We start from the raw sequence: 22606 nt of genomic DNA, 5'->3' as shown, positions 1-22606 counted from the left end.
GACCCAAGAAGCTCCGCTTCCACCCGAAGCAGCTGTACTTCTCGGCCCGGCAAGGGGAGCTACAGAAGGTGCTGCTCATGCTGGGTAGGTGGCCGCATCTGTCAGCGCCTCTCGGTGACTGTCCACCGTGTCCTGCTCTGTCCGGTTTCTCTGGTTGGTGCACACAGGCCGCCCCTGGTGTTCAGCCTGTTCACAGTGTTCATGCTCAGTCACGGCAGTGGAAGTATTCTCTAGGAATTCCTCGTTTTTTTTTTTTTTTTGGTACGGGTCTTACTTGTGGCACATGGGATCTTTGTTGCATGCGGGCTCTTAGTTGTGGCATGCGGGATTTAGTTCCCTGACCAGGCATCGAACCTGGGCCCCCTGCACTGGGAGTGCAGAGTCTTAACCACTGGAACACCAAGGAAGTCCCAGGAATTCCCCGTTTTTAAACAGGAATTAAGTATGTGATTATTAGATTAAGAAGATATGTCGACTCCATGAAAGCAGAGTTAGCCAGCTGGGCTGTTGTGACGTGTGGATGGAGTTGGCGCCCTTGTGTGCAGGGTGCAGCCCACCTGGCACTTGTGTTTTCAGTGTGTACCTGCCTTTGTGGTTGTTTTTTTTTTGGTTTTTTTTTTTTTTTTTGCGGTTCGCGGGCCTCTCACTGCTATGGCCTCTCCCGTTGCGGAGCACAGGCTCCGGACACGCAGGCTCAGCGGCCATGGCTCACGGGCCCAGCCGCTCCTCAGCATGTGGGATCTTCCCGGACCGGGGCACGAACCCATGTCCCCTGCATCGGCAGGCAGACTCTCAACCACTGGGCCACCAGGGAAGCCCCTTTGTGGGTTTTTAACACCTGAAAACGTACTGGTCGGGTCCTTCCCAGCTCCGTCTCCTGCTGAGCAAGGGACAGCGCTTTGATTCTGAGCTCACAGCATAGGCATGATTTCTCTGGCTTGAAAAGGCTGATAAAGAATCCTTTTACTTGACGGTAAGTCAAGAAAGAAGCTTAACGGTTTGCTCTAAAAAAAACAAAGGTTTTATTTTATGTTGACTGAAATGGCGAGTTTAATCATTTTCCTCGTGGACCTTGTGCGATGCTGAGTTCGCCTCGCCGCTCCGTCGTTGGCCTTGTAGCCCGTCTCCATTCCAGGCTGGGAGCTGTGCTCAGCAACCGCCTTCCCTTTGGGCCTGTCCTGGGGGTCCTGCTCCCTGTGGAGCATCCATCCTGGGGCCCCTCCACCCTCACGCTCAGGCCCGGGCCTGGGGACGGGAGAGATGGGGGAGCCCAGAGTTAGATGAGGGTGTCTAGGAGGAGCGCAGGTGCTGGGGGTCTCTGACCACAGGCCTGCCTGTCGGTTCTGCCTGGAGCCTTGCCAGCCCTTGCGCCATCCCGGGCTCTGGGGGCTGCACCTGCAGTAACTGGCACCCCCTGTTTGTTTGCAGTTGACGGGATCGACCCCAACTTCAAGATGGAGCACCAGAACAAGCGCTCACCCCTGCATGCTGCGGCGGAGGCCGGCCATGTGGACATCTGTCACATGCTGATTCAGGTCAGACGCGGTCTTCTTGGGGCCACCAAAGCAAGACAGCCTGGCCTGGGTCTGGAGAGCCGGGCAGCCCAGTAGTGCCAGAGGCTCCCAGGCCCACCCGCCCTGGCTCTGACCAGTGCCCTCAGCCCCTCCGCTGCCTCTCCTGCCAGTTACGCCGCCTCTGGTGATGACGCACTGCCAATTCGTTGTTTGACTTGTTTTAGTTTGTTTGGGTTTTTAGTGTCACCGACTTCTTGGCGTGGGAGGGGTTAGCTCAGGCATGCGCACATGCCTCCTCCTGCCCCCCGCCCTGCACTGAGAGCTTGCGTTCTGTGGTCGTGTAAATGTGTCCTGGACACCCCGCCCCCCCAATCCACCCCGAGCAGACAGACTGGCCCTGTGTCATCTGGGAAGCACATCGCCCACTCTCGGTGCCGCTGCTCTGGGACATCCCTCCCCTGGCCTGTGTTGGGGCCTCTGTTTCTCGGAGGCCACGTTTAAGCCAGGTGTTTATCTCTGGACCCTTCAGGAAATTTCCTTTCACCCGCGGGTCTGGGGTTTCCCCACAACCCAGGTTCAGGTCTGGGAGATTTTCTGTCTGGGCTCCAGGTCCCTCTGCAAGCACCTGTGTTTACCTGCTGCAGCTTCTGGACTCGCACTCTGTCCCGCTTTTCTGGGCGGCGCTCTCGGCATCACCCTCGGCTCCTCTCGGGGTCTCGCCTGTGCTGCCACGTTTTTCTGTAGCCTCTTGGTCTTCCCACAGTGTTTGGAAGCTTTATACTGGTCTGTTCGTTCTGGTCTTTCTTATTTCAGGTTTCCCTCAAATGCCTGGTGGATCCTGTTTGTAAAGGAAGGGACTGAAATGCCGGTTGTGGGCTCTTGGCTGGGGCCCGTCAGCTGGAGGTTTTCGTGTCGGGTGGGTTTCAGGGTGGCTCTGTGTCTGGAGAGGGCCGTCCTCTGGGCATCTCTGTTGGGACCCTGGGTGGACACCCCCCTCCCCCAGGTCTCTTGTCTAGTCACAGCTGCTCTGTGTCACTGTCGGCCTGGAGTGTCTGCTTCATCCTCTTCTCACCTGTGCTGTGTGCACAGACTAAGATGGGATTGTATGAAGTGTGGAGCCTGCTTTTGCACTGGTGTTTTACAGTGGGGTTACCTGTTGGTTTAGATTTCCAACACCCGAGGCCCATTTGTCAGACCCCTCCCGACTTTGGCTCACGCCAGAGGCTCTGTTTGGACAGATCTTTATTTATTTATTATTATTATTATTTTGTGGTACGCGGGGCTCTCACTGTTGTGGCCTCTCCCGTTGCAGAGCACAGGCTCCGGACACGCAGGTTCAGCGGCCATGGCTCACGGGCCCAGCCGCTCCACGGCATGTGGGATCCTCCCAGACCGGGGCACGAACCCGCGTCCCCTGCCTCGGCAGGCGGACTCCCAACCGCTGCGCCACCAGGGAAGCCCTGGACAGATCTCTTTAAATAGCATATAGCCAGCTTCTAAAAAGCTCTGACAGCCTTGGTATTTTAATAGGAATCTTCAATATACTTACGCTTACTGTAACTTTTGACATTTAAAATTTATTTCTAATTTCTTATATTGTAGTTTGATTCTCAGCCTCTTAAAACAAATATTTCTTTTTTTTTTTTCCCTCTCCTTTGCTGCCTTCTTTTGGGTTGACTTTTGTTTTGTCTCATTTCCTTTCTCTTTATTTGCTTGGAAGTTATAGTCTTTGCTTTCTTGCCTCCAGAGGTCACTCTGTGGTTCTAACAAGTGGCCGTTACTTGCCCAGTCTTGAGACAGGGAGGAGGAGGAGGGGGAGGAGGGAGAGGAAGGAGGAGGAGGAGGAGGAGGGGGAACAATTGACGGTCTTCTGACTTTATTCTTCCTTTGGAAAAGGTAGCTTCACACTCCTTTGAAAGAATCTATTCCCCCCACCCCCCAACTTTTTTTTTTTTTTAACACAAAAACGTGTGTGAGATACATACAGAAAAATTATTGAAACGTAAACGTCTTGGTTAATGAATGGTTCTAAAGGACCTGGCCTGATCTGCTTGCCCCCCAGAAGCACCGTGTGTCCCTCCCCTGTGGCAGCTCTCCTAGCCTGTGTTGTGACGATCAGGTGTGTGTGTTTCTGTGCGCTCACAGCCCCACAGAGATCCTCAACCCCATGGCTCAGCTCTGTCCACTTCTAAACCTCACAGTGTGAATTCTTTGTCTGCCTCTTTCATTCAAAGAGCAAAAGCCTAAGAGTCATTCACTGATCCGCTGCCCCATTTCCTGCTTCTCCCCACTGGCCGTGATAGTGGATGACTGTCTGGGGCAAAGAACACAGGAGCTCTGTGTTCTGTTTTGCAGCTTCTTGTGAGTTGTAAGCTATTGCAGAATAAAATGTTATGTATTTTGGGGGCTTCCCTGGTGGCGCAGTGGTTGAGAGTCCGCCTGCCGATGCAGGGGACACGGGTTCGTGCCCCGGTCTGGGAAGATCCCACATGCCGCGGAGCGGCTAGGCCCGTGAGCCATGGCTGCTGGGCCTGCGCGTCCAGAGCCTGTGCTCCGCAACGGGAGAGGCCACAGCAGTGAGAAGCCCACGTAATGCAAAAAAAAAAAAAAAAAAAAAAAAAATGTTATGTATTTTGGAAAAAAACCGACGCTTTATACATCAGCGATCTTTATGACTCTGTCCCGTCTGCCCGGAGCCTGGAGGCGCGACCGTGTGACACCACTTCAGATTGGATTGTCAGCCTGGTGGTTAACTTGGTGACCCAGGCTGCAGACTTCCTGACTTGGGGGCTGTGCTCTTGTGTCCTCTTCTCCCCTAGAACCCATCCGATGTTGGACGGATTTCCTCTGCTTTGCCCCGAATCCGAGGGTGTTGTTTCTTGGAGGCGCAGCTTTGGTGGGTGCCCACCTCACGTGCCCTCCTCCGGCTGGGCTCTGGCCCTGGCCCCAGGCAGCAGGCACCCTCGTTTACGCTTGGGGTCAGTGGAGGAGCACCTGTGAGGAGCGGTTCGGGTATTTCCCAGCCTGTTTAATTTTCATGCCGAGGTCTCGCTGGAAACAGCTCCATCCAGGCAACTGCGGCACAGTGGCCCTGCCACAGGTGGACACTTAATTTAAATAACAACATTAAACGAAACCCCAGCAGGACGCATTCTGGGGCGCTCGGGTGCACGTCCGGTGTGTGGGAGCACGAGGTCAGGGGCAGCTGTGCTGGTCGCTGCCACTGACACCCTCCGGTACCCTTGGCCAGCCCCAACCTTTGGCCAGCACCGGGCATGCCCGTGGTCAGAATGACCTGCCGCGCGGCTCTCCGGGCCTGGGCCTGGGTGTGTCCCCACTTGTGGTCACTGCTTTGACTTCTCCTACCTGGGCCTCCATCTGCTCCCCGGCTCTGTCGCCGTCCTGTCCCTCCGTGTTAGTGTTTGCTTGCATCTGGGGTCCATCTCGCCAGCTTTGCTTTTACCTGCTCTGCAGGCCGTGAGCCCAGGAGGCATCTTCTAATAGGAGAAGGTGCGTTTTCTAGCAGTCACGGGCCCAGAGCGGAGGAACAGAGGGACAACCGCTGCCCTGCCCCCTGGGAGCCCAGGACGTGCCGTGGGCTGCGCTCGCCCCGCACCTCCCGGGCCCTCTGGTCCCTCTGGGTGGAGGCCCTCCTCCCGCCTCCTTCCATGTCTCAGATCTCTCCACGTTGTCTCCTGGCCACCCCTGCCTCTTCCTGGTGATGATCACTAGCCTTTGGGCTGACTTCCCTGGTGTGGTCCTGGGTTGCCCACATGGCCCTGTGCGGGGCCTCCGTGCTGGTGGTTGGGGCCGTCACTGGCCGGTGCAGATTTCAGACAAGCACACCGAGCAGCCGTCCTCACACTCTACCTGGGTGTCGGGTGGGGGGGCCTGGCCCCCCGACCTCGACCCTCTGCACCGTGCGGCCCATGGCTCTGCTCTTGGTCATCTGCCCGTCTGGGCCTCTCAGACGTGGGCCCTGTCGGGGGCTGCCTGGCCTGTGGGCCCCTCCCTTCCAGACCGTCCCCCGGGCAGGCTTGTGGCCCGGGCTCTCGCACCCCTGGGTGTTCAGGGTGGTTTGGGGGTGGGGGGGGTCTTGCTAAGTGTGTGCACCCAGTTACAGGCGGCGCCTGGCCTTTCACCGGCAGAGGGCACATCCTGGCCTGTGCAGCCTGGCAGAGCGTGGCCGACCCCACGCTGGCCTCGTTCGCACTACGCAGACCCCCACCCCGCACCTTTATCTTGTGTGGTTTTCCAAGTTTTCGTTGTTAAAGTTAGCTGCTGTGGAGTCCAGGCTCTCCCTCGCCCTCAGGTTGGGCCATCTGGCCTGTGTCCCCGACTCGTCTCCTACCTGGACGTCCCTGCTCTCCGACATTAGCTCTGCTCCGTGGGAACAGCCGAGTCTCCTTCTCCGTCCCTGACCACCTCGGTTCCCCTGGCTTTCCATGTGTACCATTCTAGGTCTATTTTTAAATTTCTTACTAAACTGGGTTACTTTTGTTTTTTACTTGCTAGTAGTAAAAACAATACTATTTTCAGCCTTATAAGTATTAGCTCTTTTAAAATGTTCAACTGCCAAACACTTGCTTTGCTGTTAGTGGAAAACCCACTTTAAGGTTGGGCGTTTCAGTTTCAAACAGACGATTTACCCAAGTATACCTCCTGGCTCATTGGTTTTCAAGTACATACTCCATTGGAAAATACATCCTGGCAATGAGTTTTTGTTCAGTTTATTTTGGCAAGTGTTTAGAACAGCCCGAGACAGAGGTCTCTGAGGCCCCTGAGCTAGGGCCCCACGGTCACTGCAGGCTGGGCCACCGCCTGCCTCCTGGCCCTGCCTTGCTGAGTCCCTCTCAGCACCCTTTCTTTGCCTGCTCTGGGGTCTCACCTTCTTTCTTATTTCTAAAGGTGCTGTCACTAACGTTACTGTAAGCATTTTTACCCAATTAGCTTAGAAATGAAATGCTCTTCTTGAACTAAAGGTTTGATAGTTATAGAATAATCGTGTCTCTGAGTTCTGCTTTGGAAGATTCAGGCTTAGTCGATAGAAAGACTTAATGTAGCCCCTGAGACCCCTCTGTTTCCAAGTGCTGAGCCTGGGAAACGTTTCCTCACTGGGTGTGGCTACGGTGGCAGCTCTCACACCTGAGCTGTCCCTCTTTTCACCAGGCGGGCGCCAACATCGACACCTGCTCAGAGGACCAGAGGACCCCGCTGATGGAGGCGGCAGAAAACAACCACTTAGACGCGGTGAAGTACCTCATCAAGGCCGGGGCCCTCGTGGATCCGAAGGTACTCAACTGCTCAGAAGCACATGTAGAAGCTCCTCGTGCAGAGGAGCAGGGCCGGTTCCTGCTGGAACGTCTTCAGAAATTGGTAGAAGTAGGTAGTTCACCTCACTGGGTTACCGGTTTATTTGTGGAGAATACTAGTGAGCACGGGATGCACTATGCCTGACGGTAGTCAGGCATCTGATAAGGAGTTTGTGTGCAGAGGTGTTCAGCTTCCTTCTTTGGATAGGCACACCTTCTCTCTTCTGGCAAGAAAGAGAAATAGAAGGCATCCAGATTGGAAAGGGGGAAGAAAAATGATCTCTGTTCACAGATGACATGGTCTTATATGTAAAAAATCGTAGAGTCCACACAGAAAATTGTTAGTACTAATAAATACATTCAGGAAAGTTGTAAGATACCAAATCAGTACAGAAATGTCAGTTGTATTTCTATACACTTGTGATGAACTATCCGAAAAGGAAATTAAGAAAACAATTCCATTTACAATAGCACTGAGAAGAATAAAATACTTAGGAATAAACTTAACCAAGGAAGCGAAAGATTTGTGCAGTAAAAAATGCTGAAAGAAATTAAAGAAGACACAGATAAATGGAAATTATATGGTGTTCATGGATTGGAAGAAGACAGTACATTCATCCCTCAGTATCTGCGGGGGGTTGATTGCAGGAGCCCTGCAGATAACAACCCGCCGATGCTTGAGTCCCTTAATAGTACAGTCAGCCCTCCATATCCGTGGGTTCTGCATCCGTGGATACTGAGTGCCGAGTGTATTGTTAAAATGTCATTGCTACCGAGAACGATCTCCAGATTCAGTGCAATCCCTATCAGAATCCCAATGCCTTTTTTTTTTTTTTACAGCTTATAGAAAAACCCATCCTAAAATTCATAGGGAACCTTAAGGGACCCTGAACAACCAAAACAATCTTGCAAAAGAACAAAGCTGGAGGCCTCACACTTCCTGACTTAAACTTATGACAGAGCTACAGTAATCAAAACCATGTGGTACCGGCCTAGAGACAGACGCATAGAACAGTGAATAGAGTGCCCAGAAATAAACCCTTGCAGATACAATCAAGTGATTACTGTTAAGGGGGCCCAGAGCATCCAATGGCAGGAGAGGGTGTCTTTTCACAAGTGCTGGGAAAACTGTTCCACATGCAGAAGGCTGAGGTTACAGTGTATTCAGAAATAATCTCAAAGGGGATCAAAGACCTAAACTTAAGAGCTAAAATCGTAAAACTCTTGGAAGAAAACAGGAAAATCTATATGACATTGGATTTGGCAATGATTTCTTGGGTAATGACACCAAAAGCACAGACAATAAAAGGAAAAACTAGGTAACTTAAACTTCATCAAAATTAATAAACTTTTGTCCATCAAAGGACACTATTCAAGAGAGTGAAGAGGCAACCCACAGAAGGAGAAGATATTCATAAATTATGCTCTGATAGGGCTTTACTATCCAGAATATATTGACAAGTCCTACCACTCAATGACAAACTCCAGCCCAGCTCAGAAATGGGCAGACTGTGAGTAGACATTTCTCCAGAGAAGATATGTGAATGGCCAGTTAGCACGTGAAAAGATGTTCAACATCATTAGTCATTAGGGAAACGCAATCAAAACCATGGTGAGACCCTTAGGACAACTGTTATCTAAGAATCAGAAAATAAGTGCTAGCAAAGATGTGGAGAAATTGGAATTCTTATATGTTGCTGGTGGAAATGTAACATGATGCAGTTAACTGTGGAAAGCAGTTTGGTGGCTCCTCAAACAGTTAAACATAGAATTACTATATGATCCAGCAATTCCAATCCAGGGTATGTACCCAAAGCAACAGGAAGCAAGGACACGGACAGGTATGTACACACCTTGTTCACAGCATTGTTTACAGTAACTAAAAGGTGGAAGCAACCCAGTGTCCATTGACGGGCGATGGATAAGCCGGATGTGGTCCATCCATACGATGGAGTGTTATTCAGCCTTACTTCAAAAAGGAAGGAAGCTCTGACAAAGGCTGCAACACGGGTGAACTTGAGAACGTTATGCTGAGTGAAAGAAGCCAGACACAGAAGGACGAATATTGTATGATTCCACTTATGTGCGGAACCTGGGACAGGCAGATTTAGAGACTGAAAGTAGATTGGAGGTTACCCGGGGTGAGAGGGGGTTACTGTTGCTGAGTGGTGACCGAGCTTCTGCCTGGGCTGGTGGACAGGCTTTGAGAATAGAGTGTGGTGATGGTACAGCTCTGTGAAAGCAATTCATGTTGCCACTGAATCACTCTAAAATGGTTAAAAGGGCAAGTTTTATGTCATATACACACACACGCAATAACAATAAAAATGCTAAATCCTACAGCCCTTCAAATTAATACACATTTTTTCCAACAAAAAAATGATCGTTCTGTTCATACTAATTTATTAACTCCTTGTTCCCATCAAATTAACTTCTCACTCTTTTTTCTACGTCATTAAATATTCTATAACATTATTTCAAGTGGCTGTGTTGTATTTCATGATATAATTTGTATCATTTTTTTAGATTTGCTGATTGTTTAATATTTATGTTATTTTCAGTTTTTATTGTACACAGTGCTTCAACAGACATTTCATAGCTAAATCTTTGCACGTTTGATTTCTTTAAGACAGATTTCTGGGTGTGTGTGTGGAATTGCTAGATCAAAATATATAATCATTTCTAAGGCTTTTGATCCCTCTCTCTGAATTGCATCTGGGAGTGTCTGAGCACTCATTTCCCTGTACTCTTACAAGTGCCCATCATTACAGTTAAAAAAAAATTAACAATTTGATATGCAAAAATGATTATTTATTTGTTTTTTACTATTTTAATTTGCTTCTCTCAAAATGAACTTTTTTTGTGTATAGTTATTTACATTTGTTGTGAATATTTTTTCAAGCTGGTATTTAGTCCTTTGCTTTTGGTGGTTTTTGAGATCTGGAAACCTTTAGTTTTTCTATGACTATCTATAGATAACTGTTATTAATCCTCTCCGTTAGGATGGGTGGGTGAGTTCTGCCCAGTTCTCGGCCAGGGGACGATTTCCCAGCCTCGTCACAGGAGCCAGCGCCCAAGCAAAGCACCACTGAAGAGGCAAGAGGTCAGTGTTCAGGGCTTTACAGAAGCAGCTGGAGCCTGCAAGACAAGTGATTGGAGGAGGTCTGGAGTAGACAGTTCACCGATGAGCTTGTTAGCAGCACTCTGGGTGCTGTAGAAGAAAGGGTCCTTGAAATCCAAGACCAATCAGAGAAACCATTCTGTCTGAAAAGCAGACTGTAGGACAACATTGAGCTGTCTGATGTGTAATTGGAGTCCCAGAAAGGAGAGAAAACCCAGTGGAAAAAAATTTATTGAAGGAAAAATGGTCATAAATTTCCCAAATTTGGTGAAAAATAACCTGCAGATTCAAGAAACTCAACAAACCCCAAGCTGGATAAATACTAAGGCTGCCACACCTAAATACATCATGTTAAACTGTTGAAAACCTTAACACAGCCCCAGAAAAAAAACACAATACGTGTAAGCGAACATTACGAAAATTTGCCAACTTTGCATTTGAAACGACGGAGGCCAGGAGCCAATGGAGTGATATTCTTATTGTGCTAAAAGGGAAGAAAAAAAACTCAAAAAAATTGTCAGCCCAGAATGCTACAGCCAGTAAAAGCGTCCTTCAGAAAGCACTTGTGAAATAAAACATTTTCAGGTACACAAAAGCTGATAGGACTTACCAGCAGGTTTACACTAAAGTTTGTGGGAGGAAAATCCCGTTCTTGGGGAATTAAAATACTAGAAATGGTAAATACTTGTTTTCTTTAAATTTCTTAAAAGACAAAGGCTGCTTAAAGCAAGAAGAATATTGTAAGATGGAGTTTACACAAACTTGGAAGTAAGACAGGACAGCAGGAGCACAGGGGGAGCCAGTGGTGGATGTGAGCAGGGTCCTCGGGTTTTAGTTCTTTCCTGGGAGGGAATAAGTACTGACCTAAGTGGATGAGAAAGGTGAAGATTGTGATCCCTACAGAACATTAAGGCAATAATTTGAAAGGAGTATAGCTTTAAGGAAAACTTTTTAAAAAGCTAGTAGAAGAAGTAAAACGGAATGTTAAAAAATACTTGTGTAACTAAAAAGCAGGAAAAGAGGAATGGAAACAGGTAGGACAAATAGGAAGGTGGTCATCTAACCCTAAAACCATGTCGTAATTACATCCAGTGTCAGAGGACGAAGCCCTCCAGCCAAGGGCAGACGTTTGTCTGAGCCAGTGAGCAGGCGAGAACCAGCTCTGCTTCCCTGGAGAACACACGCTAACACACGGACCAGGCTTGAGTGAGCAGGGTCAGGGCACACGTCAGGCACGTGGCAAACAGAAGAATCAAACACAAGAGGCAAAATTACAGAACTTTTGGAGGTTAAGAGGGAAGATTAGCTTTGTGATTACAGCATCGGGAAAGATTTCTTCAACAAGACAAAAGTACAAAAATGATTGATAAAGTCAAATGCATTAGAATTCAGAATTTCTGATCCACAAAAGATGTCACAAGGTACATGAAGGGCAGCTACAGCCGGGAGAGGGTTTTGCAGCCAGAGGGCGTCAGGGCCTCCTACAGATGAAGGAAAGTAACCGGAAGCAGTGGGTGAGGAAGGTGACCAGGCAGTTCCCTGCAGAGGAGATGTGTGACCGGGATGTGCCGGGAAGGCGCCTGCCTTTCAAGCACCTGAGACGCCCCATTCCCTGGCCGTAGAATCCCGTGAAGCCCACAGCTGAGCCCACCTGGGGGAGCAGCACACGCATGTCATTGTTGGGGGGGGTCTCGGTGTTGGGGGACCCCGTGGGCAACTCTTGCACGAGGAATCCGGGAAACGTATTGCAATGTTTGGTGAATATTGGTGAAAAACAACAAGTCTTCCTCGACCAAATGCACAAACTGGGCTAGTTTTACATCAGTTGACATAAGTGAACTAGTGCTATGTGTTCTCTACAAAGTGAAATCTCCAGACCGTAATGTTGAACTAAATATGAATTGCAGACAGGTATATGATATGTTATTTATAGACAATTTAAAAACATAAAACCGTCATTTGTGGATACGTACACATGTAGCAAAAGTATCAAGAGCGGTGTCAGCATAATAGCCGTTGCATTCAGACCGGCGATCTGGAAGGAGCCTTTTTGTTGAGATGGTTCAGTTAACGTGGCACCCTTAGTGTCCTTGAGAAGATGGAGCTAAAAGCCATCTAGGAGGTGTGCCCGGCGGCCAGCGGACGCAACCTGGAGGTGGTCAGCCGCCGTGACGAGTGTCAGGCTGCACGGCGAGCTTGCCCCGTCACGCTGTGATTTCTTGGGACCTAAATGCATTTGTGTTGCAGGACGCAGAGGGCTCCACCTGTTTGCACCTGGCTGCCAAGAAAGGCCACTATGATGTGGTTCAGTACCTGCTGTCCAATGGGCAGATGGACATCAACTGTCAGGTAAACCACCTCCTCCACTCGTGACGGCACCTGACGGGCTGGCCAGAGGCGTGGTCCTCCTTCGTGGTGATCCTGGCCCCTTCCACCCTCCGAGGCACCCCACCCCCCACCCCTGCCAGGTCCTGGAAGGCCTGGCCTCATCCTCCGCCCCCGTCCACCTCCCTCCTGGCCTGCCCACTGGCCGCTCGCCAAGCTCTGTGCCGCTGCCCAGCTGCAGGCTTGTCCTGAGGTGTCCACCTGGGCTGCCCTGGTCTCCTTGTGTCCTGTGTTCAGATGCTGCTACTTGAGCAGGGTCTCCGGCCTGTGTGCCGTGCCACCCCCGTGGCACCTCATCGTCCCTCCCAGCACTGGCCACTGTTGGACATTCCACTTCTTTCCCTGTGTGTTTGCTTCTTGTCCACCTGCTGTCAGGACCCCGGCGTGGTGTTTGTGTGACCTACAGTGCCTGGTTACAGAGCAGGTCCTGTGCATGTCTGCTGAGCGAGTGAGTGCCTGGGGAGAGCCAGTGAGGGTGGGGCCTTCTAACTCACCAGGGACCCCTCCTGTTCTCCGAGACCCCCTTCCGCTCCCCAGGACCCCGCCCGCACATGACTTGAAGCTCTGGGATGACCATCTCCCATCACAGGGCACCCCCATCTTCTGGCCCAGCCATTGCCGCTAATCCAGCTCCCGTGCCCACCACCCTGACTGTGAGACCCTCCCAGACGGACCAGAAATGCAGCTCCCTGCATTGTGGTTTGTCCAACCTCTGTTCTAGTGGGGTCCACGGGCCTCCTTCCCCTGTTTTGGGTTTTTATCTCCCACTCGGTCGGGTTTTGTGAGTTTCTCCCCCCAGGCTGGGCTGTGTTGCCCCTGCCGTGTCCCCAGTGCCCATGGTAGGCCTGCAGGGACCATCTCGCTTTAGTCATGGAGGCCGTGTGCATCCATCAGGAAAATGTGGCGACTGGAAAGTGGAGAATGTTGTGCTGGAGTGTTTGCAGAGTAGGAACTGGCACCGTAATACTCATTTCCTAAGAGTCGCCTCCGGGGTAGAGCGGCACACAGCCAGCTCATCACAGCCATGGTCCAGCCTGCAGGGGGTTCAGCCCCGGTGAGCTTCTGCTCCGGCCCTTAAAGAAGGGGCTGGGACTTTTCATGGCCTCCATTCATCTCTGGGCCTGATGTCCATCCGTCTGTCTGTCTGTAGTTCTTGGCTGTTGCTCCTGCTTCGTGCGTGGAGTCTGTCCTGGGATCAGAAGGGTGGGCGGGCGCGTCCCGGTCAGTGCTTCCCGCCAGCCGGGCACGGACTCTGCAGCTGGGTCTCCTCTGTGGCCTTCTGGCCTTTTTCTTAGGTGACTCTGTCACATGCGCACAGGTGTGTCGAGTTGCCCGGTGGGCCCTGCCTGCTCGCTGAGATCCCCAGGCAGCGCTCTGAGCCTCAGTTTCCTCGAACAAAATGGGGACTCAGGCTGGCTCCCGCCCCCCGGGGCCTCCTTGCAGGTCCCGAGTGATGAGGTGCCTCACGTCTTGTGTCTCTAGGAGCTGTGATGGATGTTTGTTTCTTTCTTTTGAAATTAGGATGATGGCGGCTGGACGCCCATGATTTGGGCCACTGAGTATAAGCACGTGGACCTTGTGAAACTGCTGCTGTCCAAGGGGTCTGACATCAACATCCGGGACAACGTGAGTCTCCCCCCGGGGAGGCAGACCCTGGCGGACTGGGGACGGGTGTGTCGGGTGGCAGTGTCCTAGCACCTGCCTGTGGCTCTGACCTCTTCCCATTGAGTCGCCAGCCATGTGTTGACCCAGTGCGGTTTCCAGTGGTTATTTTGTGTGTCAGCCAGCTGCTGGATGTGAACCGAGGGGCACAGGTCCCTGAGACCTGCTCCTCGGGCAGAGCTGCATTTTTAGAGGCCTTTAGAGACACTGACTCCCATGTCTGTGGTGACGTCCGAGGCCCCAGGGCCCACCCCACACCTGGGCCAAGGTCAGGGGACTCACCAGTCCCTCTGGGAACAGCCCTCCGCCGTGTATCAGTGGGGCTGTTTGGTCACAGGCAGCACCAGGCGCATCTGATGAACTCAAAGGGGAATTTCTCGGGCGGGCTTCAGAGACCCTCAGAACCGGTGCGGTGGTAGGGCTGGCAGAGTTGGGGGGCAGCTCTGGCACAAGCCCCTGTGCTGCTTCCCAGGTGGAGGGACAGGGCTCCTGGGACACAGACAGGGTGTGGCCTGCGGAGCTGTGTCCACCTTTACAGCGTTACCCAAGCCATAAGTAGGAAGTCTAGCCACACACTCGTTAAACTGATAATGGAATAAGGCAGGAAGGCATGCCCACCCCTCAGTTTGGAGCCCTTACTGGACTGTTTGAAGAAAGGATGGGAGCAGTGACTGGTCAGTCCTCCTGGGTGCTCCGCGTGAGGACCCTCCCACACCCAGAAAACAGGAGCAGCAGCTCCCAGCCGAGGGCCGGGCACAGCTGGTTGGGGACGTCTTTGCCAACTCCACAGAGCTGGGCCCTGGGACATGAGAGCAGCTGAGGGCCGGGAAACCCTGGGGGCTTCAGGTGAGGGTGGTGCGGAGGGAGGCGACAAGGTCCGGGGAAGCTACAGCACACGGCAGTCACACTCTGCCTTGTTCCTCGAGGGATGGGGTCGTGGTTTGGAGCAGCCTCGGCCCTGGGTGCTTGGGTGGGACTGGACCGTCTGGGCACGTGGGCAGCGCACGGCCTTGCAGCATCCAGCAGTGTAGGTTCTGGTTGTTCTGAGGGATTGGAAGAACTGATTGAGTCGTGTGTTTTTTATTTATATGATGAAACAGCGTCATTGTTTTATTTCAGTAGCTTCATTGAAGTATGACTGGCAGACTGTGCTATTTAAAGTGTACAGTTAGATAAATTCTAACCCCAGCCACCATCACACAACCAGGACAGTGGATGTCACTTACCACTAGGTTTCCTCCTGTGCCTCCTAACCAGCCCCCCTTAACCAGACGTGACCAGCCCACCTGCTTCCTGTCGCCGCCTCGCTTCTCGTAGTCCCATCTGAGCTTGGGCCCCCCTCCCTTTCTGTTGCTGTGAGAGGCCGTCCGCTTGCTTGTCCTGTGCCTGTGGACCATGGCCGGGCTCCCTGGTGGGGCTGTGACCTTCCTGCTCAAGTGCTGCCACTCCTGTGGGTGCAGCCGTTTCCAGGGTAGGAGAGTCTGGTTCCTTTACGGTCTCCCCAGCACTTAATGTAGTCGGCCTTTATCTTCTTTGGTGAAGGATCTGTTCGGGTCTTTTGCTCATTTTTTTTTACTGGATTGTTTATTTTCTTACTCTCTAGCTTGGAGAGTTTTTGTGTATTCTGGATACAAGTCCTTTACCAGATAATGTGTTTCATAAATCCTAACCATTGTCTTTGGAGGAGCACATGTTTCTAATTTTGGTGAAGTCCAGTTTATCAGTTATTTTTTGTATGAATCATGTGAAATCATTGCCAAACCCATGACCCTGGAGACTCTCTGTGTTTTCGATCGCAGTTCCTTAGGTTTAGGTGTTAATGTTCATACGTGGTGTGAGGTAGGGATCAGGCTCTTTCTTCTGGTGTGTGGACCTCTAGCTGCTCCAGCAGTGTTGTTTAGAAAGCAGCCTTTCTCCCTAGATTGGCTTTGCCCTGTGGCCGGACTCAGTCTTCTGGGCCTTGACCTGGGGTCTGTCTTAGTGCTGGGGTTGTACTTTCTTGTTGAGTGCAGCTTCAGGACCTGTAAGGAGAACCTTACAGTATTAGCTTCCATTTCTCCCTCCCCAACTTTATGCTGTTCCTCTCGTGCATTTTACTAAATAAACACCACAGTACAGTGTTGTTTGTTTAAACAGCGGTGACTTTGGAAAAGGCTATAATAATCCTGGCGTGTCAGCTCCCGTGGTCACCTCTTCCTCAGGTCCATCCATCCACTGCTGTTTGCTTCTGTGCGTCTCATGTCCGTTAGCATTTCCTGCTGTTCTGGGCGGCTTGTGATGGATTCTTTCAGCTTTTTAATGCCTGTGAAGTCCTTATTTTCCTTCACTTTTTTTTTTTTAATTTATTTATTTTTGGCTGCGTTGGGTCTTTGTTGCTGTGCACGGGCTTCCTCTAGTTGTGGAGAGCGGGGGCTACTCTTTGTTACGGTGCGCGGGCTTCTCATTGTGGTGCTTCTCTTGTTGCGGAGCACGGGCTCTAGGCGCATGGGCTTCAGTAGCTGTGGCATGTGGGCTCAGTAGTTGTGGCTTACGGGCTCTAGAGCACAGACTCAGTCGTTGTGGTGCACGGGCTTCGTTGCTCCGCGGCATGTGGGATCTTCCCGGACCAGGGCTCGAACGCGTGTCCCGTGCATTGGCAGGCGGATTCTCAACCACTGTGCCACCAGGGAAGCCCTTTTCCTTCACTTTTGAAAGATATTTTGCTGGATATAGAATTGTAGCATGACAGTTTTTAATTTCAGTACCTGAAACATTCTGCTTCCCTGAGTTCTCACTCGATGCATTTCTAGTGAGAAAGTCTTGGTGGCATCCTTGTCTTCATTTCTCTGTATGTACCACGTCTTTTTTCTTTCAGGTGCTTTTAAGATTGTCTCTTTATCACTGGAGTTTAGCAGTTTGATTATGAGGTGGCTGGTGCTGTGTGTGTGCACATGTGCACTTAGGCTTCATGGAGCTCCCTGGGTCTGTGCGTGTGGGGTTTTATCAAGCTGGAAATTCCCTAGTCATTTTTTCCAGTGCTGCTTCTGCCCCCACCCCACTTCTCGAGGCCCCAGTTCCACATGTGCCAGGGGGCTTGAAGTTGTTCCATGGCTCACGGAAGCGCTTTTCATTTTCTAAAATTATTTTTACACTCTGGATTTCTGCTCAGCTGGTTTTATTGCTCTGTGTTCAAGCTCACTAGCCTTTTCCTCCACAGCGTCAGTTATGCTGTTAATTCCATCCAGCGTGCTTCCACGTCAGTCGTCATGGTTTTCAGTTCTGAACATTCTGCTCGAGTCTTCTTGGTATTTTCTGAAATGTGTCTCTCCTGAGCACAGTTATTCCAGCTGCTCTGACGCCCTCGTTGCTGGTCTGTGTCACTTCTGGGTTTGATTCGTTGGTTTTGCTCCTCATTGTGGGTCATTTCCTGCGTCTTTGCACTCCTGGTGGCCTTGTGCTGGACACGAGACGTTGCGGATCTACCTTGCTGGGAATTTCTGTGTTCCTGGCACTCTCGTGAGCCTTACTCTGGGTGCAGCAAAGTGACCTAGAAATGGTCTGGTCACTTTGCGTTTCACTTTCGAGGTTTGTTAGGTGGTCAGAGCAGGTCTCGGCCCGAGGCCGCTCATCCCTCCTGTGTGGGGCCCGAGGCCGCTCATCCCTCCTGTGTGGGGCCAGTGCTGAGCCCTCTACACCTGGCCTCGGGGGTGTGTCCTCCTGGAGGTCCAGGTTTGGAACGTACAGCCCTCCAGAGGCCTCTTTCCCAGCCCCACAGCCTGCTCTGCAGCCCTGGCTGCCCTGGCCTGGAGCCCAAGAGGGACCGTGAGCAGGTGGCCACAGGCCCCCTTGCTCCTCTCTCGGGGGCACAGCCTTTCCCTGCCTGATGCCCAGTTCTTGAACACTGTTGTTTCACACAGTTTGACTCTTTGGTCTTGCTCTGGTTCTTTCAGGTGTGGGGGGTAAACCCAGCGTGGTCCCTCTTGCCCCGTCTTTGCTGGAAGCCCCATCAGACGTGTAGGCCTGTCGTCACGTAGCCGGTGGACCTCAGAGAGGCTGGGAGACGGCTAAGTCCCCCCGGCAGGAGGGCTTAGGGGCCTGGGAAGTTCTCAGAACCTAATTCTGGTGATAAAGTCACAAACCGTTCTGATGAAGGAAAGAGAAAGAGGCCCCTCAGGAGACTCTGCGGCTTCACCTGGGAGCTCGCAGATGTGCAGAAGGTGGAAGCAGAGGGTAGAGAGCTTCTGAGAGTGACGCCCAGGACGGGAGGCCAGACAAGCCCCGGCTTTTCAGGACACCAGCAGGACCAGCCCTTAGTTTTCTCTGTTGGAAACACACCGATGATGTCGAGGGTGACAGACACAGACCACTTAGCTCCTGCTGTGCTTCTGTCTTTCCTGAAGTTGGTTGAGCTGGAGGCGTGGGATGTACGCGGGTGTTGGGATGGGGCACTTGGCAGTGCAGGGGGTGCCCCGGCCTCCCGGTCGCCCGGACGTGCTGCGCCCCTTGGTGGTGTGGGCGGCGCCCCGGGACCCAGGCTGCGCTTTGGTCCTGGTGGTTCCCAAGGGATTGGCTGTGTGAGCCAAGCACACGCCCTGTCCGCAGAGCAGAAAGAACAGGCAGCAGCCCCATCTCTGAGGCTAACTCAGAGAAAGAGAACTGCTACAGTGTCACTGGTTACATCCCTGAGGGAGGAAGGGAGACGAGGGGCTGGTGAGCAAGGGAGCGGGGGTGGGGGGGTTGGGTGCTGCTCCTTGGGCGGCCGGGCTCCTGGGCTGTCCAGCCGGCCGCGTGGGTGGGCGTGGGTCTCCTCACGCTGTGTCCCCAGTGTGGCAGGTCGAATGTATGGTGGTTCTCGTGCAGACATTTTCTTTTTTTTAGGGTTATTCTTCACTGTTACCTTATGTAAGTTGTTTTTTATTTTCCTTCTCTTTCCACATTTATTTGTTCAAAATTGTAGTCTTATTAAAAAGAAAAATTGTAGTCTTCTAATAAACAATGTGAAAGTTTTGTTATCACGTATATAATCTATACCTGGTAAATCATATATTTTACATATGGCAAATATTTTTCTAATTTTTCTTTGCGTCATTTAAAGTTTTTAGTTTTTCATGAAATAAAATTTTAATTAATCAAATTTGTCTTTTTCAAATCTTGTACAAGTATTACTCTATCCTGCAATCATAACTGTGTTCCAAAGTCAATATAATTTAAAAAATAAACTATCCCTAGATGTTATATTACTTACGTGTCGGGTTTAGAGTGGTCTAATTGAAGTTGATGTTTTCTTCTATTTCTAACGTGTTCTGTACTATGATAATGTACTTTTATAACGAAAACAAGACAAAATGGAAAGGAAACCTCTGTCAGGTGGGCCGCGCTGCCCCCTCGGCCTCACACGGCCTCACACGCTCATGTCTTCCATGCAGGAGGAGAACATCTGCCTGCACTGGGCGGCCTTCTCGGGCTGTGTGGACATCGCTGAGATCCTGCTGGCCGCCAGGTGTGACCTCCACGCCGTGAACATCCATGGAGACTCGCCCCTGCACATTGCCGCCAGGGAGGACCGCTACGCCTGTGTCGTGTGAGTGGCTCCGGGTGCTCTGGGGACTTCCTGCGGCGGACGAGGCTCTCCTGTTCACGCCTGCGGTCAGCGTGGCTCCAGGAGGATCGTGGTGAAAATCCCCGAATACCCAGGTCACATGTGGAGAGGAGCCCCGTCCTAACACCTCCGCTCGGGGCCAGAGGAGCGGCACCCACGGGAGGGCTGGAGGGCCAGCTGGGAGCCCCCCACCACCACCGGAAGCCCCTCCTGCGTCACTTTTGCCTCTTGCCATCAGGTCCAGAGCCTTTGCTGTGCTCCTGGCGGTAGCTCAGGGAGGTGTGGCCCCCACTTCTCATCTCACAGGGGCCTGGGACTAGGGGATGCCCCTGCGGTGGGGCCCTCGGCCTCTCAGATTGGGACCTTGGGGGCACAGGGCTCTGGCGCACCGTCTGGCCCTGACTGGGTCAGGCCTCGGATTGCCTGCTGGGCGTGGACTGAGTACATGGCCGGCTAGGCATTGCTGCCCTTTTCATCCTGAGGGTGACTTTGAATGGAAAAGCCAAGAAAAATCAAATACCATCCCTAGTTATTTACATGCTCTTCCCTTCAAGGAAAAAGAGGACTTTTGACAGTAAACGGGGGAAAAGAGTAATGATGTGAGCGGAAGCACCGGCCGGTCAGCTGGTTCATCTGAAAGCGGATGCTGTTTCCTCCTTATTTTTACTGATTGTTGTCATCGTGCGAATCTCATCCTTGTACCTTTTGACTTAAGATCTGAATGTTCTGTGGACTTGTGTTTCCCTCCAGCCTCTTCCTGTCCCGGGACTCCGATGTCACACTAAAGAACAAGGAGGGGGAGACGCCCCTGCAGTGCGCCAGCCTCAACTCGCAGGTGTGGAGCGCCCTGCAGATGAGCCAGGCGCTGCGCGACGCGGCCCCCGACAGGCCCGCCCTGGTGGAGAAGACAGTGAGCAGGTGAGGAGACCAGGGCCTGCCTCCGGGCAGGGTTGAGGCTTGGAACGGAAGCCTCTCTGGCTGGGCCAGGGCTCAGCGGGAAAGCTGACGCCCCCTTCCTGCGGCAGAGACATCGCTCGGGGCTATGAGCGAATCCCCATCCCGTGTGTCAACGGTGTGGACGGCGAGCCGTGCCCCAGCAGCTATAAGTACGTGTCTCAGAACTGTGTGACGTCCCCCATGAACATCGACAGGAACATTACCCACCTGCAGGTCAGCGGTGGGGGGGCCCTGCTGTGGGGTGTTGCCTCTGCGGCCCCCAGAGCAGCCTGGGCAGCGGGGAGGGGTGCCCTCGGCCGCAGTGGCTCTGCCCCGGTCTTTCCCCTCCTGGGGCTGTGCCCGCCCGGTGTCTGAGCCTCCTTTCCTCCTTTGGGTCCCTCCCCAGCCCCTCCTGCGAGCCCCCGAGGCCTCGTGCCTGAGCGTTCTCTCCACACCCTCCTTCCTGAGGGGCTGCACGCCCCTGGTGTCCTCAAGAGTCAGAATTTTGAGGATTGTCACTGGAGTTGTGAACAGCACTGGGGGGCGGGGCGGGGCTCCATCTGACACGCCCCTCCCCCCAGTACTGCGTGTGCATCGACGACTGCTCCTCCAGCAACTGCATGTGCGGCCAGCTGAGCATGCGCTGCTGGTACGACAAGGTGAGCCTGCGTGGGGGCCTGGCTGGGGAGGAGCGACAGAGGCCAGGGGACGGGGGCGGGACCGAGGCCGGGTACTGGGGACGGAGCCACCGTTCTCTGTGGGCCCTGGGGGTGGCCAGACGGAACTGACTGGGCGGCAGAGGTGGCCATCCCTGAGCCTGGCCTGGAGGGAGCCGAGAGAAGGGCTCCCAAGGCCGGTTTCTGAGACGAGAGCCCTCCCTGGCTTTGGTTTGGGGAGTTCAGAGGTCATTGTTGGGGGAGGAGCCAGGGTGTCCTGGGGTGGAGAGGGCACACAGGCCCGGCGTGGAGGCCACTGGCACAGAGTCAACATTACAGCAAAGGGGGCGTTAAGAGTGTTGTCCAAACGAGGCTCAGGTGTCGTGGGCAGGACTGGCGGGGCTCAGGTCTCCTGGTGTTTCCTGCAAAGCCTGGCCGTGCTGAGAGGGGGCAAGTTCTTAACTGTTCAGACTCGGCTGCACAGCCTGGGCTCAGCCCAACGGCTCTGCTGCGTCCCGGGTGTCCGACAGAAAAGCGGTGGCAGGTCCCTCTGGGACCTGCCTTAGGGGTTTGCAGAGTGGCAGGTAGTGCTGGCAGGTGGTCCAGGCTGGAGGCTGCAGAGCAGGAGTCCAGGGGCCCAGGAGCTGATGGCCTCAGGGAGGCTGAGAGAGGATGACGGGGATGGGGGGAGGTCGACTGGGGCAGAGAGGCTGGCCACAGTCAGGGACCAGGGAGAGCTGTCCCAGAGGTTTCCAAAAGCCATGCAGATTGCTGGCCAGAGGCTTCGCGTGGCCTCGGACAAAGCGTGAGCGTGTGGCCTTACCCTGTCCTCCCAGGTGTAGAGTTTGGCCAGAAACCATGCTTTCTGGGGCAGTGTTTTGGTCTGAGGAGGCATGTTGGTGTCAGTTACTTAGCCCTCGCTGCGCGTCTGTCCACAGGATGGCCGGCTCCTGCCCGAGTTCAACATGGCGGAGCCGCCCCTGCTCTTTGAGTGCAACCATGCCTGCTCCTGCTGGAGGACCTGCCGGAACCGCGTCGTGCAAAACGGCCTCAGGTGAGGTGCCGCGGGCTGCGCCAGGGCCTCCGTGGTAAAGTTTGAAAGCAGTCAAGTCCCTTGGGCAGCTCTCTAGTTTCACGTGTGTGTCCACAAACGGGAGCAGCGTGTGTTTAGCGTATGTGTGTTTGCACGTGGAGGTGGCTTCCTCGGAGCCCTTGACCTCTACTGATGTTAGAGGCTGACGTAAAGAGTGGAAGCCTTCCGTGTTTCCCACCCGCTCAGACCTGGGTTCAGGTCAGACGGCCCGAAGGCAAGAGGCAGGCTTGCCAAGAGCTGCGTGGTCCAAGCTCACGAGGTCCTGGTCTGGTGTGAACACTCATGTGGTTCCCTCATACCCACGTCCTGAGTCTCATGTAAAACATGTTGCCCCTTGGTGCTCAGGCGC

The 22606-nt window shown here is 52.8% G+C and overlaps 1 protein-coding gene across 7 annotated transcripts in view; it reads left to right on the top strand.

Moving 5' to 3' along the window:
- Window positions 1–22606, top strand: part of EHMT1 (euchromatic histone lysine methyltransferase 1) — a gene marked incomplete at both ends in the record, with an annotated part of 142504 nt that overhangs the window by 107541 nt on the left and 12357 nt on the right. For all 7 annotated transcript variants that reach the window (XM_079705663.1, XM_079705662.1, XM_079705661.1 and 4 more), the window contains 10 exons: window positions 2–84; window positions 1429–1535; window positions 6684–6806; window positions 12195–12296; window positions 13854–13958; window positions 19400–19554; window positions 20323–20490; window positions 20598–20742; window positions 21090–21167; window positions 22103–22218. In XM_079705663.1, coding sequence (XP_079561789.1) covers window positions 2–84; window positions 1429–1535; window positions 6684–6806; window positions 12195–12296; window positions 13854–13958; window positions 19400–19554; window positions 20323–20490; window positions 20598–20742; window positions 21090–21167; window positions 22103–22218 — 1182 coding nt within the window. The remainder of the gene's footprint in view (window position 1; window positions 85–1428; window positions 1536–6683; window positions 6807–12194; window positions 12297–13853; window positions 13959–19399; window positions 19555–20322; window positions 20491–20597; window positions 20743–21089; window positions 21168–22102; window positions 22219–22606) is intronic.

This window comes from Hyperoodon ampullatus (assembly GCF_949752795.1).
Source record: "Hyperoodon ampullatus genome assembly, chromosome: 6".
Classification (NCBI taxonomy): Eukaryota; Metazoa; Chordata; class Mammalia; order Artiodactyla; family Ziphiidae; genus Hyperoodon; species Hyperoodon ampullatus.
The sequence above is the reverse complement of the archived record's forward strand: the minus strand, read 5'-3'. Positions and strand labels throughout refer to the sequence as shown.